This window comes from Thunnus maccoyii, chromosome 8 (genome assembly GCF_910596095.1).
Source record: "Thunnus maccoyii chromosome 8, fThuMac1.1, whole genome shotgun sequence".
Classification (NCBI taxonomy): Eukaryota; Metazoa; Chordata; class Actinopteri; order Scombriformes; family Scombridae; genus Thunnus; species Thunnus maccoyii.
Window position 1 is genome coordinate 31364140 of NC_056540.1, and position 17815 is coordinate 31381954.

General features: G+C 39.0%; 1 protein-coding gene across 2 annotated transcripts in view; it reads right to left on the reverse strand.

Annotated features, from left to right (window-relative positions):
• Positions 1-495: 495 nt before the first annotated feature.
• LOC121901343 (complexin-2) overlaps positions 496-17815 on the reverse strand; it is a 57802-nt gene continuing 40482 nt past the window's right edge. The window contains exons 1-3 of one of the 2 annotated variants that reach the window (XM_042418077.1): positions 16156-16251; positions 1434-1609; positions 496-957 (exon numbers count right to left, since the gene is read on the reverse strand). In XM_042418077.1, the coding sequence (XP_042274011.1) occupies positions 760-957; positions 1434-1609; positions 16156-16204 (423 nt within the window). In that variant the 5' untranslated portion in view covers positions 16205-16251 and the 3' untranslated portion in view covers positions 496-759. Of the gene's footprint in view, positions 958-1433; positions 1610-16155; positions 16252-17815 lie in introns of those variants that run through there. The other variant, XM_042418078.1, reaches the window with a different exon arrangement.

Consider the following 17815-nt stretch of genomic DNA (forward strand, 5'->3'; position numbering starts at 1 on the left):
CTCATTTACAATTCCTCTGCTAGAGGAGATGATATGAAGGCACATCCTAAAAACTGAAATGCTGATTTGTTTTTTGTTTTCTTTTTAATATAAAGACCTACATCAGGCTCATAAAAGTAGAAAACACCCACTGAAATAAAACGAAACATGCTCCATCTACTGTAAAACATAGTGGCAGTGCCATTTGAAAAAAAAAAAAAACACGTTCTGAAGAGTCCACTGCCCTTCTTTAAAAGGGAATACTGTTCTCCATTGGTCACCATTGCCTGGCAACAGGTGATGGCCGACCAATCAAAACGTCTGATCTTGATGTGTGTAAAAACAAGAAAAAGGACACAAAAAATACTAATTGTAAGAAATGCGCTAAGTGGCAGTTGAAAGGTTGAACGGCAATTGTGGCAAATAAAAGGGGGAAGATTGACGCAATTGTCGAGGAGTAGAAAAGAACAAAGTAAACAGTTTCTAGAAAGGCAGTGTGTAGCCTCTAACAGTTTGGCAAGAACCCCCCCCCTCCCGAATCTGTTTTTGCCCCCAATGATCTTTACATTCCCCAAATCTACACTCAAACCCTACCTGCTTACAAATACCCCAACCAGTTCCCCCACCAGTCTTTCTTCTCCAGAAACCTGCAAAACTCAAAGTTCGCCCAACCCTTTCCACAAAGATCCCCTCCTCCCTTTGCCCCCCCAGCCTAGCCCAGACCAGACTGGACCCTGAATTTAGGGTTCGTTTGATTTGTTTTGGGTTTTTTTTTTTTTTTTACTTCTTCAACATATCCTGTAGAGGTCCGGGCAGAAACTTGAGGACAGTGTCGAGGATGCTCTCCTCGTCTTCTTCGTCGTCATCTCCGCAACCCCGCGGGATCGCCTTTTTCGGACGTGTCAGTGACCCTTCGCAGGCCTGCTCCATGGCCGCTTTCTCCTCCGCCTCCTTCTCCTCCTTCTTCTTCAGTCCATACTGAACAGACAGAGAACAGGTGGTGAAGTGCAGAGAAAGAAGTGTAGGTTGAATGAGAAGTTAAACCTGCATTAACTGATGTGTAGTGAGTAGTGTAGTAGTAAACACAATTTGATATGTTGAACTTGTTAGCAAACAGCTGCTTATTTCAACATCCAGCAGTTATACAGAAACATTATCATTCATTTGGAGTCGTGTTTCTGTCCACCTGGTGAATGTAAGTACAATATTCACTCTCTTTTAGCTTTGTTTTTGCTTTCTACCAACTCCTGAGGGAAATATCTGGCTCTTTAGCCGCTAAATGCTCCACTATGTTCACCAGCTCGTCTACAGCTAACTGTGTCTGTTTGCTGTTTGGTGCTGAGCGGGTAGTGTACACTGAGGCCCTGAGATTAGCTATTGTCGGAGGATCGTCTTGTATTACTGATGCATTTCTGTCAGGATGCTCCAATCAAACCAAGGCTGTGTGTCCATACCTTGTCCCTGATGGTCTGCCGTACTTTTTCCCTCTCGGCCTCCATGCGGGCGTGTTTGGCCTTCCTCTCCTCCTCCTGCTGCCTCAGCGCCTCCTGCCGCTCCTCCTCCTTCTTGGCTGCATCTGGGTCCTTCTCCTCCTCTCCACCCAGCATCTTACCCATGTCTTTGGTGGCCCCTGGACAGAAAAATTAAAGATACTGGAGGTAGGTCGGGGCTGTTTTACTACCTTTTCGACCCTGAAGATAAATGCTGGGAGAAATACCAAATACTCTTTGTCTTGAAAATGTTCTTTAGAGAGGTACAACTGTAACATCAAAAGGTGCAAACATCTAAAAATGGTAAGTATGTATAGAACAAATAACTGATATGGCAATACACTGCAATCTTGCGTAACACTGTTGATCCACTGGAACAAATATTTTGATTTGTTCTCCTGCAAAACCGGACCAGAGGTGATTTCTTTTGTTTACTTCAGACTTTTTAACTTTGGAACTGTTGCTTTCTGTGATACCATTTTACAGTATCCCCTGATGATTGTTAATGTGTATCACAACTTATTATGTGTTGCCCTGATTTTGTACAACTCTTTACCTCAGCTGGGGGTGTCATGCTCAGTTGTAGTTACTTAATTTCCCACGGCCAGATTCAGTTACTTAAAAGTAATGTAATCAAACCCAAGCTTTGGCACCGCAAACATGCAACTCCAAGGTAAAAAAAACAAACAAGAAAAGTTATTCCTCTTGTCTAATATTTTATGTTACATAAATCATAGGATAAAGTTGCAAAATTCAAAAATGTTGTAATTTACTTTAAATTCTAAACTTCCTTTTTAACTTTGGTTTTAGAACAGACAAAACCAAATTCATATGAATAAGAAAACATTCAAAAGACCACATGTACACCGACACCCATGTTTGTCATGTTCGACTTTGAAAACACTGCGTTGGCAGTTCAGAGGATTATGTGGCGACGGGGATCCCTGAAGATCCTCATGGCGTCTCTTGAAAACAACAAGGAAGAAGAAGAGCCAGCTGGAAAAAGTTCAAAGAACCACCGAGACAGAGGAAGACACATTCTTCCATCCGGAGTCGGCCATCTGTCAGCCCAACCTGTACCTCCAAATTCAGGTATTAACCGTCACTTTGAATCATATCTGAATTATTAATCATAGATGAATGTGTTTTTATTTCTACATAGTAGAGCAGCTACTCTGGGTTTTATGTTACGACCTGCAAGTTCGGATTGTGACGGAAATCTTCTGCATTGTTTTATGGCAGATAACAGGGAGAGAGCGCTGGTCTTCCACAGAAGAAAGAGCTTAACGCCCCCTGCTGGTCAGAGGATGTATTGTATTTTCTTTCAGAAGTCAATTGCCAGGTCATAGTTCAAAATATATAACTAAAAAGAGTGCAGTCAGAGTGCATATTTCCACCAGGTGTGTACAGTCAAGATGGTGGTGAAGATAACAAAAACAGGGATTTTTTCATCTCGTATCGTGTCTTACTTTAGTGGATCATAACATGTCAGATATAGAATTAATCAGCAGATGCTCCAATTCAAGATGAGACCAAACCTTTCAATGGATTTCAGTTTTTGAGCCACAACAAAGGCCAAAATGTGGCCTGCAACAGACACCGTAAGCCTTGTTTTTAATCTAGATGATTGTCAGAAATACCTTTTTCTATGTTGTACTGTATATCGTAAAATGGCAAGGACTGCTGAAAAGACAAAAGACTAAGCTTTACGATATGTTCATAAGGAATCTCATCAATATTTATTTGAATTCACAACACAACCTCTCTCAAAGTATTTAAATTTGGCACCGATGGATCTAATGTAGCAACAAGGCATGACTGGTCGTCCCTATTGGACACAAGATTCCTAACTGAAGCAGTTGTTGATCACTCATCCCTCCTCTTCATACTGACTATTAAAAAGATCCCCTTCAAATGTGCTTTCAATGTAAGTGATTCCTTGACTGGATTTGGGGTTAAATTCATTGCACCTCTAGTTCAGTTTCATCTGCACTTTCTCTGTCCCTTCTCACCTCTTTATCTGTGACAAAAGCTGCTATCTAGACGTGAAAGCGACTCCCTCAGGCCTATCGATACTGCTGTTGTTACCACCGTCTGATCGATAGTAAATACAGGACCACCTGAGAGTGTATGAATTATGGATCCTCCAGCGGAGAGAAAACTTCATCTAGGTATTGATCTGCCTCTCAGGTGCTGGTGAGAGGAGAGCCTGGCTGGTTTGCTTTTCTTTAGCCAAAACCAGAATACTGACTTAATATGTTTCACTATTGAGGAGATCATTGGAGGAAAAGCAATGGTACGAACAATAGAAAGCTGTGTATTTTCTGCAGTGTATCGAAGATTAAATGTCTTGGAACGTAAAATCATGCCCTTATTTTTTTTAGCTGCTTGACATTTTTCGTATTCAGCTACTACATCTATTGTAAAGTCATTAGTGCTTCAGTGGGGCAATGAATGTATTAGCACACTTGTTAAATAAGTCACTAAATGTGTCGGATGATGAACAAGCTTCAGTCTATGATTGACGTCTGTGTAGAATACATGTCAAAGACTGAGTTATTATAGTAAACTGCACTGATGGCTTGTATTTTCAATCTGCTTAACATGTCACATGATTTGTTCCTTCTTTATTAATAATATTGATAATTGATTTTTTTTATAGCTAGCTCTCTTAAGCTATCTACCCTGATGAAGGCAAGATAGCCAAAAATGTTAAGTGAATAAAGCATGCTGTACAGAAAAATACTTAAATTTGATTGACTGGAGGCTCACACCGGTCTGCACCTCCCTCTGTGCACGATATCAATGTTATAAATGTACGGCAGCTTATTGCTGCCACCACGACAAACTATTTGCTCAGTTTTTTCTTATAATGAGAAACTTTTCTCATTTTAACATCTTCCTTTTCACATTATAACAAGATAGTTTAGTATTATAATGACTTACTTGTTACTGATAGATACTAAATTATTCCATTTTAACCCTTTCATGCATGGTGGTCACTACAGTGGACAGCTATTCAAAAGCCGTTTTCTTATATATGCATGGGTTTTAATGGTATAGTTGCACATCAGCCAACACAGTGGACTCTAGTGTGTCATCCCATACACTGCCATCCATTGGCCAGCCTTTGTAAGTGCAACACAAATTTCTCAAAACCATAGACTGTAAAAGCTCAAAACCAAGATGGCCGCCTGTGACTGGTTTATATGCTGCTGTAGAAATGGACAATTTAAACCGCAACATTTTTTGCCACATTAAAAGCGTGGCTCTAAGGATGGCAATGTTGTTGTGTTGGTCCAAAACTCAGCAACATTTTATAGATTAGAAATTTGTATTTACTGTCAAGTCAAGTATAGTCAAGCTGATAACTAATAATGTTGGTTGTTCTGTTGGTCCAACACATTGGTCCAGAGAGAAATATCTCTATTATGTGAATTACAATTAAATGTTGTCCAAACATTCATGGTTCCCCAGATGATAAAATCCTGATGACTTTGGTGATCCTGTGACTTTTTTTCTAGTGGAACCAGCAGGTAAAAATGTCCAACATTTTAATTCATGACAAGATTCCTGTCACCCTCAGCTGATGAGATCATTATCTTCCTGCCAGCTTTAGCAGGTTAACATTTATTTATTTTTATTTTATGTTTTTTTTTAATGTTTTTTTAATTATTATTTCTTTAAGCTTAGTTTGGGTTGTTCTAAAATGAACAGGGCACAGAGAATAAACCATTTTAATTAAGGTAACAACAAGGCCTTAACTCTAATGTCACCCTCATGACACACTTTATGTTGTTTTCCACACTAGTTGTAAAAACAAGGCAGGAATTATACTACAGCCAAACAGCCGTAATGCCCGTTCTATAATTAACTACCCACATGGCTGGTTACTACATGCACATGCAACGCAGCAAACAAACAGACTCACAAGATGGTTTTAACTCATTTTCACTGAATTTATTTCCTCCGTTGCAGAAAAACACAAGCCTTCAGAAACTCCTGCAGTTGTTTGATAATTGTTTGTTTGATAATTAAACTGTTAATTTGACTGAACTGGTTAATTGGATTTTTTCTAGAATAGTCAATTAGTGACTGTGATTGGATTGAAATGAAATAAACAGAGGCAGAGTGCTGTTATTAGTCTGGTTCCTTCACTGACTTCAGTGTGGAGGTTTTATTCTGAGAACATTAAAGGACTGAAAGTTACTTCTGAAAGCTAAAGTCATTAACGGTTCTGTTATCGCCATTGATTACCAACCCTATCAACCTTCACAGATATATTGTGGTCATTTAATGTTATGTGGCAGTAAAAATCTGACTTACTGCCTCTTAAAGCACACAGGAGCTTAAAGAGAACATTTCCGAGAACCAGAGTAAATGTGACTGTAAGGACTCTGCGGTTCCATCTCGGGTTTGTGAACCCAGGGGTGGCTGGTCCTGTGGCTCTGCAGCGGACTCAAACAGCGGCCCTAATTGCCCTGCAGTGCTGTGTGGTGGCAGCAAACCTGAAGATGACAAATTATCACTCAGCTGGTGGGAGGGGTAGGGGTAGGGGTGAGGGGTGGGCACTCACAGGGGAGCCAGGTTAAGGTCAGACTGTCCGCTGTGGATGCTTCATTGTGTTAAAACACACAAACACACACCGTATGTGGTGGAACTGTGTGCTTGTCATGTCACACAGCGTTGTGAGTAAAGATGCACAGATGTACTGTGTGCAAAAACACACAAACATTGATTTGTGCTACTTTTTGCACAATATTTCCAATTGTGATACAACAATTCCCATTTTTCCATAATTCTTGGAATTCTGTTTTTACGTCCACTATCAAATGAACAACACACAATCGAGACAACAAATGAACACACACACACAAATGCGCCAATGCAAAATGTGTAAATCAAAAAGGACATTTAAAAACAATAAAATATAGACAAATGCATGATAAATGTGCTAGTGGTGCACAGCTTGTCCTCAGATAACTTCAGTCAGTGCTTTATATTTTTAAAGCAGAAACTGTGTCAGGGAATCCTTGTGGTTATTTTTCAGAAAGTCCATGAATGAACGCTGCATCTTTTCAAAACCACATTATCTTTTCCCCCGTCATTGCTAACTATGCTAACGTCCTTTAAGAGCTTGGTAGTTTTCACTACAATTAATTATGGTGTGAAACTCTATATGACAAAAATAATAAAATGATAAAAATTAAATGTATTTGCACAGTTGTTTGTAGTCTTCCTGTAAAGAGGTTTATAACCTATAACACAAAGATTTACTAACAAAAAGACCCAAAACAAATTGAAATTATTCTTCTTATAGCTCGCACTAGCATTTTCTTTTTGTTTGTTTGTTTGTTTTTTCATTATTGATCTGTTGATCTGTATTTTGTCGATTGATTAAAAATGTCAGAAAATCGTGCTCATCACCATCTCCTAAAGCCCTGGGTGACATTTTCAAACTGCTTGTTTTTTCTGACCAACAGTCTAAAACCGAAAGAAAAGCAGCAAATCTTCACAGTGAAGAAGCTGGAAACCATGAATGTGATATTTGTGCAAGAAAAAAAAAGACTTACTATGACCCTTCATTACTGTGAACACACACACACATGTCCTGATGCCAGAAATACTCACTAGAGCACTGAATGTGGATTCATCCGCCACTGAAAATAGTCCCAAACAAATGCACCGTTTTCTCCTTTTTGAGTAACATTTGCTAAAACCTACAGTGCCCAGCAGTTTTAAGAAATTGCAGAGCCTTTTTTAAAAAAAATTAGACTATATAATTGTGGGTCGTTTTTGCAGATTTACATCACCAGTGAAGGGACCAATGGGCTTGGAGCTGAGAGCAGGGGAATATCTACATGCGCTGTATAAATGGGACCTCTGAGACATAAATGATCTTGGTAAACCAGAGGAAAACGAAAGGCTGCAGATAGTTAATGAAATGGGACCATCATTATAACTCTACTCTCCAGAGAGGTAGACCGTTTTCTCTTTGACCCATCAGTGTTTTACCCTTCACGTGTTCCCTCCCCTCATCTATCCATCCTCCTCCGTCCTTCTCATCTGTCCTCTACTGTTCCTCTTCCCTCCCCCACAGTTTCCTTCTTCTAAAGTCTTCTAAATTTGATTATCTACAGACTTACTCCTCTTTTATTATCAACTCCTCTTCATTTCTTTACTTACTCCCCTCTTCTGTTTCATTTTTTTCCTCTTTCTTTATTTCCATTTCTTTCCTGCGTCCGATTCTGTCACACAACCATCAGTGATAACAGTGCTGCAAGGACTCATCTATCCTCCCCGTTTCCTTTGCTTTGCTTCTCGTCCCCCGTCTCCCTCCTCCATACTCCACCTCCACCTCCTCCGTCAGTCCATTAGAGGCTAGCTTGCAGATTGCTCTGCACACAAAAGGTGGGCAATTCAAGGCTAAGTGCTCAAACGGCCCCAGTCCTCGTTATTGTGCATTCAATCGCTCATTACTTCATTTGCTGTATCCGTGGGCCACGTCTTTGTGCCGCAGGCGTTTTAATGCAACAAAAGCTCTCAAATTTGAAGAGGCGGAGATACGGTGGCATGATGGTTACAACATGGCTCCTCGAACGCTTTAACAGACGCCTCAAAACAGACAGACAGAGAGCCCCCGTGGTTAGATATGATTGATTTAGATTTAGTTAAAGCTGATTAAGGGATGAAGAGTATAACTGTCTTCACTGTATGTAGAGAGATGTTAGTGTCGAGCAGAAAAACTTGTAATTACATCTAAATGAGCCAATTTAGGCTGCGTAGCTTTTTAAAAAAGTAGTTCTAGCTGCTGAGAATGAAAATAACTCCACAGTGGTTGAAAGTGAGACTTTAATTTCCAAGAGTATGACTAAAAATAATCACATATGGCCTTTTCTGCTGCTTTGTTTTAACAATTACACCTGTTCCTGAATGAAAGGTTCCCCAAAGTTATGATGCGTGAGTTTAACAGCTCAGTGACAGACAGCAGGAGAGGAGGTAGAACATTTCCTAGTGAATCTTGTTAGTGTTGCTCGATCAGCGAATCCTCTCTGGATATGAAAAGGTTAAATAAACTGTATCATGACGAGCCGAGGCCACAGAGCGAAGACAGTGTCTCTTCAACCAGAAGATGTCATATAATATTTATCTTAGCATTTCTGAACTGCTGGGACTCTGCACCTCGCCCTCACTGCTGGAAGGCTGATTTCTACTGTCTGGTGAGCAGCGAGGGAAGCGAAGCTGAGAGATTTTAAACAGAGATAAAGACGATGTAAGAGCAAGAGGAAAAATAGAAAGAAATGCAGGAAGGAGATACAGGTTGCCAGGAAATGTTTTGATGAAACACTGAATGAAAAAACTGGATGAAAACTCCAAACTTGCAACTGCAAAATCCCTTTCTTCACAAGGAAACCTGAGAGAAGTTGTGGTTGAAACTCATTTGCAAAATATATTAAATTATGCCATCGTGACATTTGCACTCAATGTTTTGTCCACAGCCTCCAAGAAACGGTGGTGATGTATGAACATTAAATCTGCCTTAAAAAATTCAAAAGTGCATTTCCTTTTTTTTTTGAATTGTGATTGAAAAGGCATCTTTAGCTCTCTGGTTTGTCCTTCTGTTCACACTAAGCTGGCATTGTTTGCACCCAAAGACGGAACTTTTCATGAAGATGCTGAGTGGATAAACCAAAAAGTTACATAAAAAAAACACCAGCTTATTGTAAACAGTCGACCAAATCAGATTTCACTCACGTAGTGTGGACATGGTGTGATTCTGCTGTAGATCAACTCTGAAATAAGGAGGTTTATTCGCTTAAAGGATGAATGAATTAAAATAAAACATTTTACAAGTTCTAATCCTGTATCCCTGTGTTAATTGTTTCTATCCTTTTGAATATACATGAAAAAATACATTTTGAGTGTTTTTATATGACAAATCCCTGTGAAACTTTTCAATATTTTTGATGGCTCATCTTGGCATATATGTGTTTTTCCCCAAAGAATATGGTTGTGCACTATTTTATTAATTCCTCACTAGTCTTCTTTCTCCATCAAACAACACGGCTAAGGGAGATGAAGATCGAGGCCAGCGGTCTGCAGCTCCGTATCCGCTAAGCTGCTCCCACTTTTGAGCTATCCAATCAAATGTGAAGGATTTATTGACAAGACTTTATTCCTCTTTTATTGAAAATATTTGGACCTTTATCTGCTGGTTTACATCCCTTTGTCATAAGGACACGGACCGATAGCAAGGTGTAAAATTACTGGCAAAACACAAAGATCCCTAGTAAAGCTTACTAGTAAACAAATCCGCAAAAAAAGCATATAAGGTTATCTACAAGCCCATAGATTTCCTCTATAATGACTTTAACCTATAATACTTTATAATATGTGGTGTTGGATATTGTTGGCCATTAATCCTTGTGTATTTTAACTCTTTCTAACATTCCTGTATTTGTATTTTTAGATTGTCTTTGTGTGTGTGCATGAAATATGTATGTGTGCATTGTTTGCCTTTCGTAGCTTTACCCCACCCATATATTTTATTTCACTCAGAAAATACGTCATGTTAAGGAAACTAAAAACTCTCTAAACTTTAAATCCAGCTGATGGGGACAAATTTAATCCACATTTAGCTTTTCTGCAGCATTTATTAATATGGAAATGTAACTGGGAAGAACAGGTGTAAAAATAGAAAAAGGGTAAAGACAGGAAGCTTAAGAATGAGAGAACGTGAGGATGGTTAGTAGAACACAAGACAGGAAATTAGAAAGACGAGACATGGACCATTGACTCTCCCTCCAGCCGGTCAGATGGATGGTGGTGCTGCTGGATAATTTGTAAGAGATGGGGGGAGGGGAGTGGGTTGAAAAATGGAACTCATTTAAATAATGGATGACCTCCGTTGCCAAATTACTCCCTCATAAGTCACATGAATGCCTGAAAAATCGTTTGAGCAGCAGGGCAGGACGGCTTCGCGGTTGCGTCGCTGGATGGTCACCGGTTCCAGCCCAAATCCCAGACCCGTGTGCCTTGTCTAGAGTCTGTGGTCAACTAATCAACCTGTTTATGACTTCCTGTTATTGCACCGTCTTCGCCTTCTTGTCCTCAACCAGCGGAAATGAAACTGCAAGCTTGACCCGCCTGCTGAGGATCAGTTCATGCCGATCTTTCAGAGATTATCTTAACATTATCTTTCATATGAGCTCCTTTATGAGAAAAGGCACAATGTTTATGTGTTTGATATCCTGGCCAAAGCAGAACACGCAAGAGGAACATGCTGCGGGACAAAATAAATGTTTTGATGGACAATTTGCCGGAGACAAAGAATGGACAGCGCACGCATCGGTTATATCTCATCACCAAAATAACACAAATACCCATTTTTCACCTTATATTTGCTCACTCACATGCAAAGAGCTAAATTAACTGTCTCTGGAAACTCCCTTGACAGTTTGCTAATTTAAATAACCTTGATCTTTGCTCCTTGTGCAAGAGTACACACAGGAGACAAAAAAACATGCTCAGGTATATTTAACATAAAAAAAAGTCTAAACACAGCTGAGCCACAGTTTCTTCAGGGTGGATCATTTCATCCCATTTCTCTCCTCAGTTTGCTTCTTGTCTGCCAGAACTTCTGTCCTTTTCTTCAAGATGTTTCTATCTGAGCAGGAGATTAATGAAGGTGAGAATGATGCCATTTAGACTCTAGTGACTCATAAGAATACAGACAAGGCGAAAATGTCTGAGTCCAAAAAGAACCCCAATTTTCCCAAAGAAACTATAAGTGATTCTGAGTAGGAGACAATTACAACTAGCCAGGATCTAGACCGGTGAATCACCACACAGGTCTGATATGTTCAGTGATTCATAGACTGTGGGTCTTGCGCACTGATGCTGTTTCAGTCCATCAGTCGTCATCTCCCCACAAAGTCAGCAAGCTACAGTCATAAACAAAAATAGCAAGAGAATACACCTTACATGTTGACCACCATCCCAGCTGAAAATGGGCTAATATGATCATAATATCAGGCTTTATGAATCAAGTGAAACAAATTGGCGATTGATTCTGATTGATTCTCGTGGATGATGGAAACTCAGTCATTCATTTTAGAGGTACAGAGGTATAAACTGAAGTAGAAAATGTGACTTGTTTAAAAGTCAGGGGATCACCAAAGTCATTAGGACTCATTCTCTGTAGCGTTTGAATGTTTGTATGAAATTTCAGCATCAATCCAATAGTTGTTGAAATATTGGAGACCAGCAGTTCAACCATCTACTACATACAATACAGTACATACTAGGGGTGTGCCCGAATACAAATACATTATTCGGCAAAGCTCAAATAGTGTGTCTCTTGCGAATATTTGTTTCATACAAATATTTTATAAATTATTTGTTTTCGGGAAGAAAAAAAAAAAGTCAAAGACCAGCATGCAGGTCGGTTACATCACTATCTCAGTGTCTCTCCTCTGCTCTGCTGTGACTTCTATCAGCAGGTCTCAACGAGGGGAGTCACATCCACCTGCTACATGACGCACATTTCCTAATTTGGACATCACTCCTGGAGCTACTGACACTTTAATTTTCTAAAATTAAAAGCGTAATAAAAACAAAAACAGTATTTTTAGGCCTCTTTCCACTTTTATTCGAATACAAATACAAATCATTTTGCTGCCTCAACAAATACAGATACAAATACAAATACTGGGCTCTCTGCATTTCCCTACTAACTAGTGACGTACCAGGATACACTTTACAAAGGGAGTCTAATCATTACATGCTAGAATTTATAATTAGTAACAAGTTTTTTTTTTACTTTTATGAGCTATAATCCCTAGTACATACAGCTTTGATGTCTGTAAAAAGACTTGTTGCATTATTTTGGTGTCTACACATCGTGGTTCACAGCCTTTTCCATGGATCCACCATGCTGTGCTGGACTGATTAATCCAACACAACATGGAAACTGATGAATCCAATTTCTAATTATAGAACCAGTAAAAACAATCTGTGGCCCACAGCTGAAATCTATAGCTCCGTCTGCACCAATGAAATGTTCAGGAGATGTCCAATATTTAATGACATTAGTGAGGCCCAGTCTGGTTGTGTGTGTCAGGCTAAATTAGATAAAAGTTTGACTGCAGATAAACCGGAGGGAGTAGACGGCTGTGTGAGTGTGTTTGTGTGCACATTTATCTTGGTATACAAGTGTGTGTTATGTCTTGTCTGTTTAACTCACATGTGTCTAAATTAAATAACACTGAATGTGTGTTTGTGCTGATAACGAACACACAACTTTATTTCTAAATTGATGACAGTCCGTCTCTGAATGTGAAGCAAATGTTGATGAAGAAGATTTAGAGTTAATCCAATCAGGTTTACAGGTTTACATATATCTGTGGTGTTAAATGAGGATTACTGCTTTTTTACTAGAATACATTTTCCTTCACAAACCAACTACTCCAAAATATATAAAATACATCAATAAATTCCAGAGTAAAAAGAAGGAAATAAAAGTCCTTGGTTCTGGTCTATTAACTTACATTTCACTAAAACTAAATGTGATGCTTTTACTTCCATGGAGAAACATTTCATGATGTTACATTATACCTGCAGATAAAACTGTTTACAAAAAGACCTTAATGAGCAGCAGTGAGCATATTGTTGTCCTTTTTTGGCCTCAGTTTTGCACAAGTCCTGCTCTACCCATTAAATCATCTCAGAGTTTATATTTCTTGAGAAAATGCAACAAATTTGGAGTTTAAAGGGAACATATGGTTCAGCTACACATCACTGTTGGAAACTCTGATAACTTTGTCTGGGTTAAGTTTGGTTTGGTATCCTGACCATTCAACACTAGGATATCCAACCTTTATTGTCATGGCAATAAATTTAACTCAGCTCATATCTGATTGTCTAATTTGTCTGTTTTAAGAAAACCTAACTTAATTGTTTTACACCTACTTCTGAAACCACGCCTTCGCCCCTATTTAACAAGAAAACGCTTTATTTTACAGGTCTGTGGAAAAATGTCCTAATATTTTCCACAGTAAATTTATGAGAAAAAAATGATGCAGTCTTGTACTATTTATACCAACAATAAAGAAAATGTTCAAATTATACACTTTCAATTAATTACTTCTGCAATTAGTTTATAGGTGAGAATACAATTCAAAATATATGTAAAATAAAGTTTCCTTGTGTTCAAGTCTCATCTCAAGGTCCATTTAGTAGCTGTTCTGGAGCTTTAGATCATATCACATGGTCTTTACCAGCAGAATGACTTGTCATGCAATTGATGTTCATTGATATTTTCTGTTTCCTTCTGAGCGTTTTGGTGAAATTGTTTCCGAGGATAAGAATGAAACTTGAACCTCAATATTAATAATAACTATTAATAATAATAATTTTGATTTTTTAATGGAAGTACCTGTTTTTCCTACAGTTAATATTATGGACAAGTAAAATAAAAAGTTGCTAGAAATAAATGTTTTTTGGCTGGTGCAAAATCAATTTGGTTATGCCACCTGAGTCATCTCTATGTATGAGAAACACTGCAGGGGTTGTTGTTAGATTGATGCCCTGACACACCTATCTAAACACAGCACCGTCATTGGATGGAGCACACTTCATCTCAAAATGGTCTTGTGTGTATTTCGTGAGCATTTTTTGGTTGCGGTGTATGTCTTCATTTCTGGATTTTTGTGTGTGTGTTTGTATGTGTGTGTGTGTGAGGTTGCTTGTATATATTTATGGACGGCCAGCTGTGTCCCAATGAAATAAATGCCAGTCTGCTCCAGGAGAAAAGGTCACAGCAATAGATGCTCTATGGGAGGTAAATTACAACACTTCAAAGATGGACAAAGGGGGTGATGGAAGGAGGGATGGAGTAGGCTATAACATGCACAGAGGGAGGGATGGAGGTAGTAGGAGGAATGAATCCTTTGGATGGAGAAATGTTTTGCTGCTCTCAGACCTGCACCAGCTATGGATGGAGGGAAGGATGGATGGATGGATGGGTGAGTTAAAGGAAGAGAAGAAAGCCTGCACTGCTCAGAAAGCGGAAAGTACAAAAGGATGGATGGATGGAAAATAGAGTAATAGTGGGAGCTGAATGGAAAAAGGTGGAGGAGAGCAAACAGTAACGAGCCTATGGGAGAGAAGGATGAGTGAATTAGAAAAGAGAGAGGGGGCGAGGAGTGGAGAGCAAGGAAATTGCCCCATCCATAGCTAACAGCAGGTGTTGTAAGAAGGTGGAGGGAAAGAAGAATGGATGGATGGAAGGCTGGATTACCAATCAGGCAAAGTGGTCAGCTTCCCAGAGGCTGAAAAAGCCCAGGTTTACTCCATATTTTTTAGGTCTACATCATATGATTCGCAAATTTGTTAGAAATTTTCACCACTGGAGTAAAATATCAACTCTGACAAAATCTGGTTTGAAGACTTTACTTGTTTTAGTTTATATTGTGCTCATTTGTTGTTAAATTGTGTTTTAGTGTATAAAATATTGAAAAATGCCATTATTGCCAATGCCATCATTATCCCCTGAAACCCAAACTGATATTTTCAAATTGCTGGTCAAAAAAAAGATGTTGACAGAAAACAGGCAAAATGAGCAAATATTCACATTTGAGGAGCTGGTACCTGTGAGTTTTTGGCATTTTTGAATTAAAAAAAAACTATCAGAATCAATTTTCTGTGAAGTACTACCATGTATAGACTAATGGGGGTCATAGGGGCCCCAACAATAACCTTTTGCCCCAGGGCCTCATAGGAGGTTAATCCGCCCAATGATGGATGGATGGATGAAGTTAGACATAGATGAAGCAATGGTGTTCAGACTGAGCAAACAAGCAGCACCCCCAAGAAGCTGAATGGCTGCTTAAACTAGAAGTCATTACCCCCGTTTACCAGAGGCACAACACGTTGCAATTCATCACAAATTGAACCTCCAGATAACATCCTTGTGTCACCCACTGTGATTCAAGACTCAAGAGTCAACATGGAGAAGTTTGCAAAGCTTCAACTTAATGACAATAGTCTCTGACACATTGGACTGAAAGCCTTAAAATAACCCCTTGTGCTTGTTTGGAGTCGCTTGGGAAAGGGAAGCACAGCTGCTTTTTATTCCAACTCAACTACTTAAAGTCCAAGTGAAATTAAATAGCATTTTTTTTGTCTACTACATTTACAGCATATGTATGTGCTCTATAAAAATCACTTGTCCTGTGTTTTCCTTTGAGAAAAATCAGAACCAAAGGGGAGAAATTTCTACATTTCTTGGTTTCATGACATTGCCCTCTAGTTCTACATGAATTCAACAGAATACCGGAATATCCATCTATGTAAGCTTAAGTAGTTGTTTCCAGAGAGCAAATCAAATCTTGCATAAAGTGATAACGTGACGTTCTATCACAGGCAGAGCAGTCGGTCACACTGAGCTTGATAGCATGCTGCTACACAACACAAGAGCCACAGACTCTGAACAACAACCCACATTAGCTTTCCTGCTAAATTCTCCTTTTTATCTAACTTACAAACATGAACACACATCTTGTCCTGCAGCTTAGCTTGTTGAATGAGCCACCAAACAAACATTCATCGGGGAAAAGTGCACCGCTAACGTCAGTTAGCAGCTAGATAGCTAATTAACTGCTCAGCTGCAGCACATTAAACGTACCTGATAATGTCACTTCAGTCCTATTTGAAAAGGTCATATCCTTTTTCATCGTGTGCCTGTGTAGTGTGTGTGAACAGGGTGTTAAAAAAAAGGAGGCAGACACACAGGGATTGGTCCAGATGGAAGATGTGAAGTGGTCACGTGACCACTTATTTCCCACATGTAGGTCATGTGAAGACACTTGAGCCACATTTATTTGCTAAATGACCAACTGAAGGCTCAAAAAGTTAGTAAGTGGAGCTTTGAGATTTTCTTTCTCTTATTTTCCCAATATTCAAGAATGAATATGTGATCAAATACTTTTGAAAATAATTGGATTTGCATTTTAGAAAAGGTGTTTATTTTGATTTGAACTTGGTACTTTTAAATACAAGTTTTAGTTTAACCTGTTTTGCTTCCACAATGCGCAAATTTGCTGCTACATGGGTAGCTGAAAATTGCTCTGCATTTAATCTGACCACACCTCACATCCCGACTACACCAAAAAGAAAAACTGTAAAATTTCTACACTTTTACAGTTACAATTTCTTTCACAAGTTGATTTGTTAGTGCTATGACACCAGGAGCAGCTAACAAGCTAGCAACATTAGCATGCTCACTAGAAAGAAAGGGGAGATGAAAACACAGGAGAGAAATGATATGGAGATTTAAGAGAATGGCAAATTTGGAAGAGGAAAGAGAGTGAGGGAATAAACCATGAAGGAATTGATTGAATGAAAACCGTGAGGAGTAAATGAAAAAGTGGGGATGAGGGATGAATGAGGAAGGGGAGGAGTAGGAATAAAAGAGTGATGAGGGATGAGAGAGAGTCGGGAGGATGGAGGGAGAAGGAGGGCAGGCCGAGCTATAAAGGAATAAATCTCATTTCATTCTAGCTGGTGGTCACTGAGCTGATGAAACTAGATGAGAGAGTTGATTTAAGGAGGCATTGACCTCTGGCCCCCGGGGGCCCCTCACTTACAAGAACATTCACACAGCTTTTTTTATGTTGCTCTTACTGAATGAGTCCAATCTCCGCCAATGCACAAGTCACCTGGGGTGCTAATGAAATCCAGGGCCAAGACTTTAAGAGAAATCCAATCGTCTTGGCAAAAATCTATCATATCCTGATAATTATTCCGTCCTATAACAGAGCTCTTGAAAGAAATAGTCCAACATTTGGATAATATGGATGATCAAGTTCATCTCTGTGTGTCCACTATGGACAATTTGGGCATTTCAATAACTAGTTTCAGATATAAATGTTGACATCTTATCCATTTTAAAACCAAACAGACCAGACCAGATAATGATTAGAGAGTACATATCTCCACTAATGCTGGACAATCCTCCAAATTTGTTATTTCTGCATCAAAATACATACACACAGTGTCAGACAATCATCAAGTGGAGTTGTTCATGAGAAATGGTTAATGACCTCTATTATATATTATTATGTTTAGTAATCTTTCACAAAATTCCTGGATCTGCCTCAAAAACCAATCACTTCTTCCCCGTTTTGTGGCCTTGCTGGACCACCACATTTCAATAAAATCTGTTAAATAATTTTTAAGATATCTTGATGACTAATGAACTATTAAAAATATTATCAACATCATTACAGCATATGCCAAAGAAGTTGTGTTTTTTGGGTGACCATTTACAGCTTATTACATGAAAT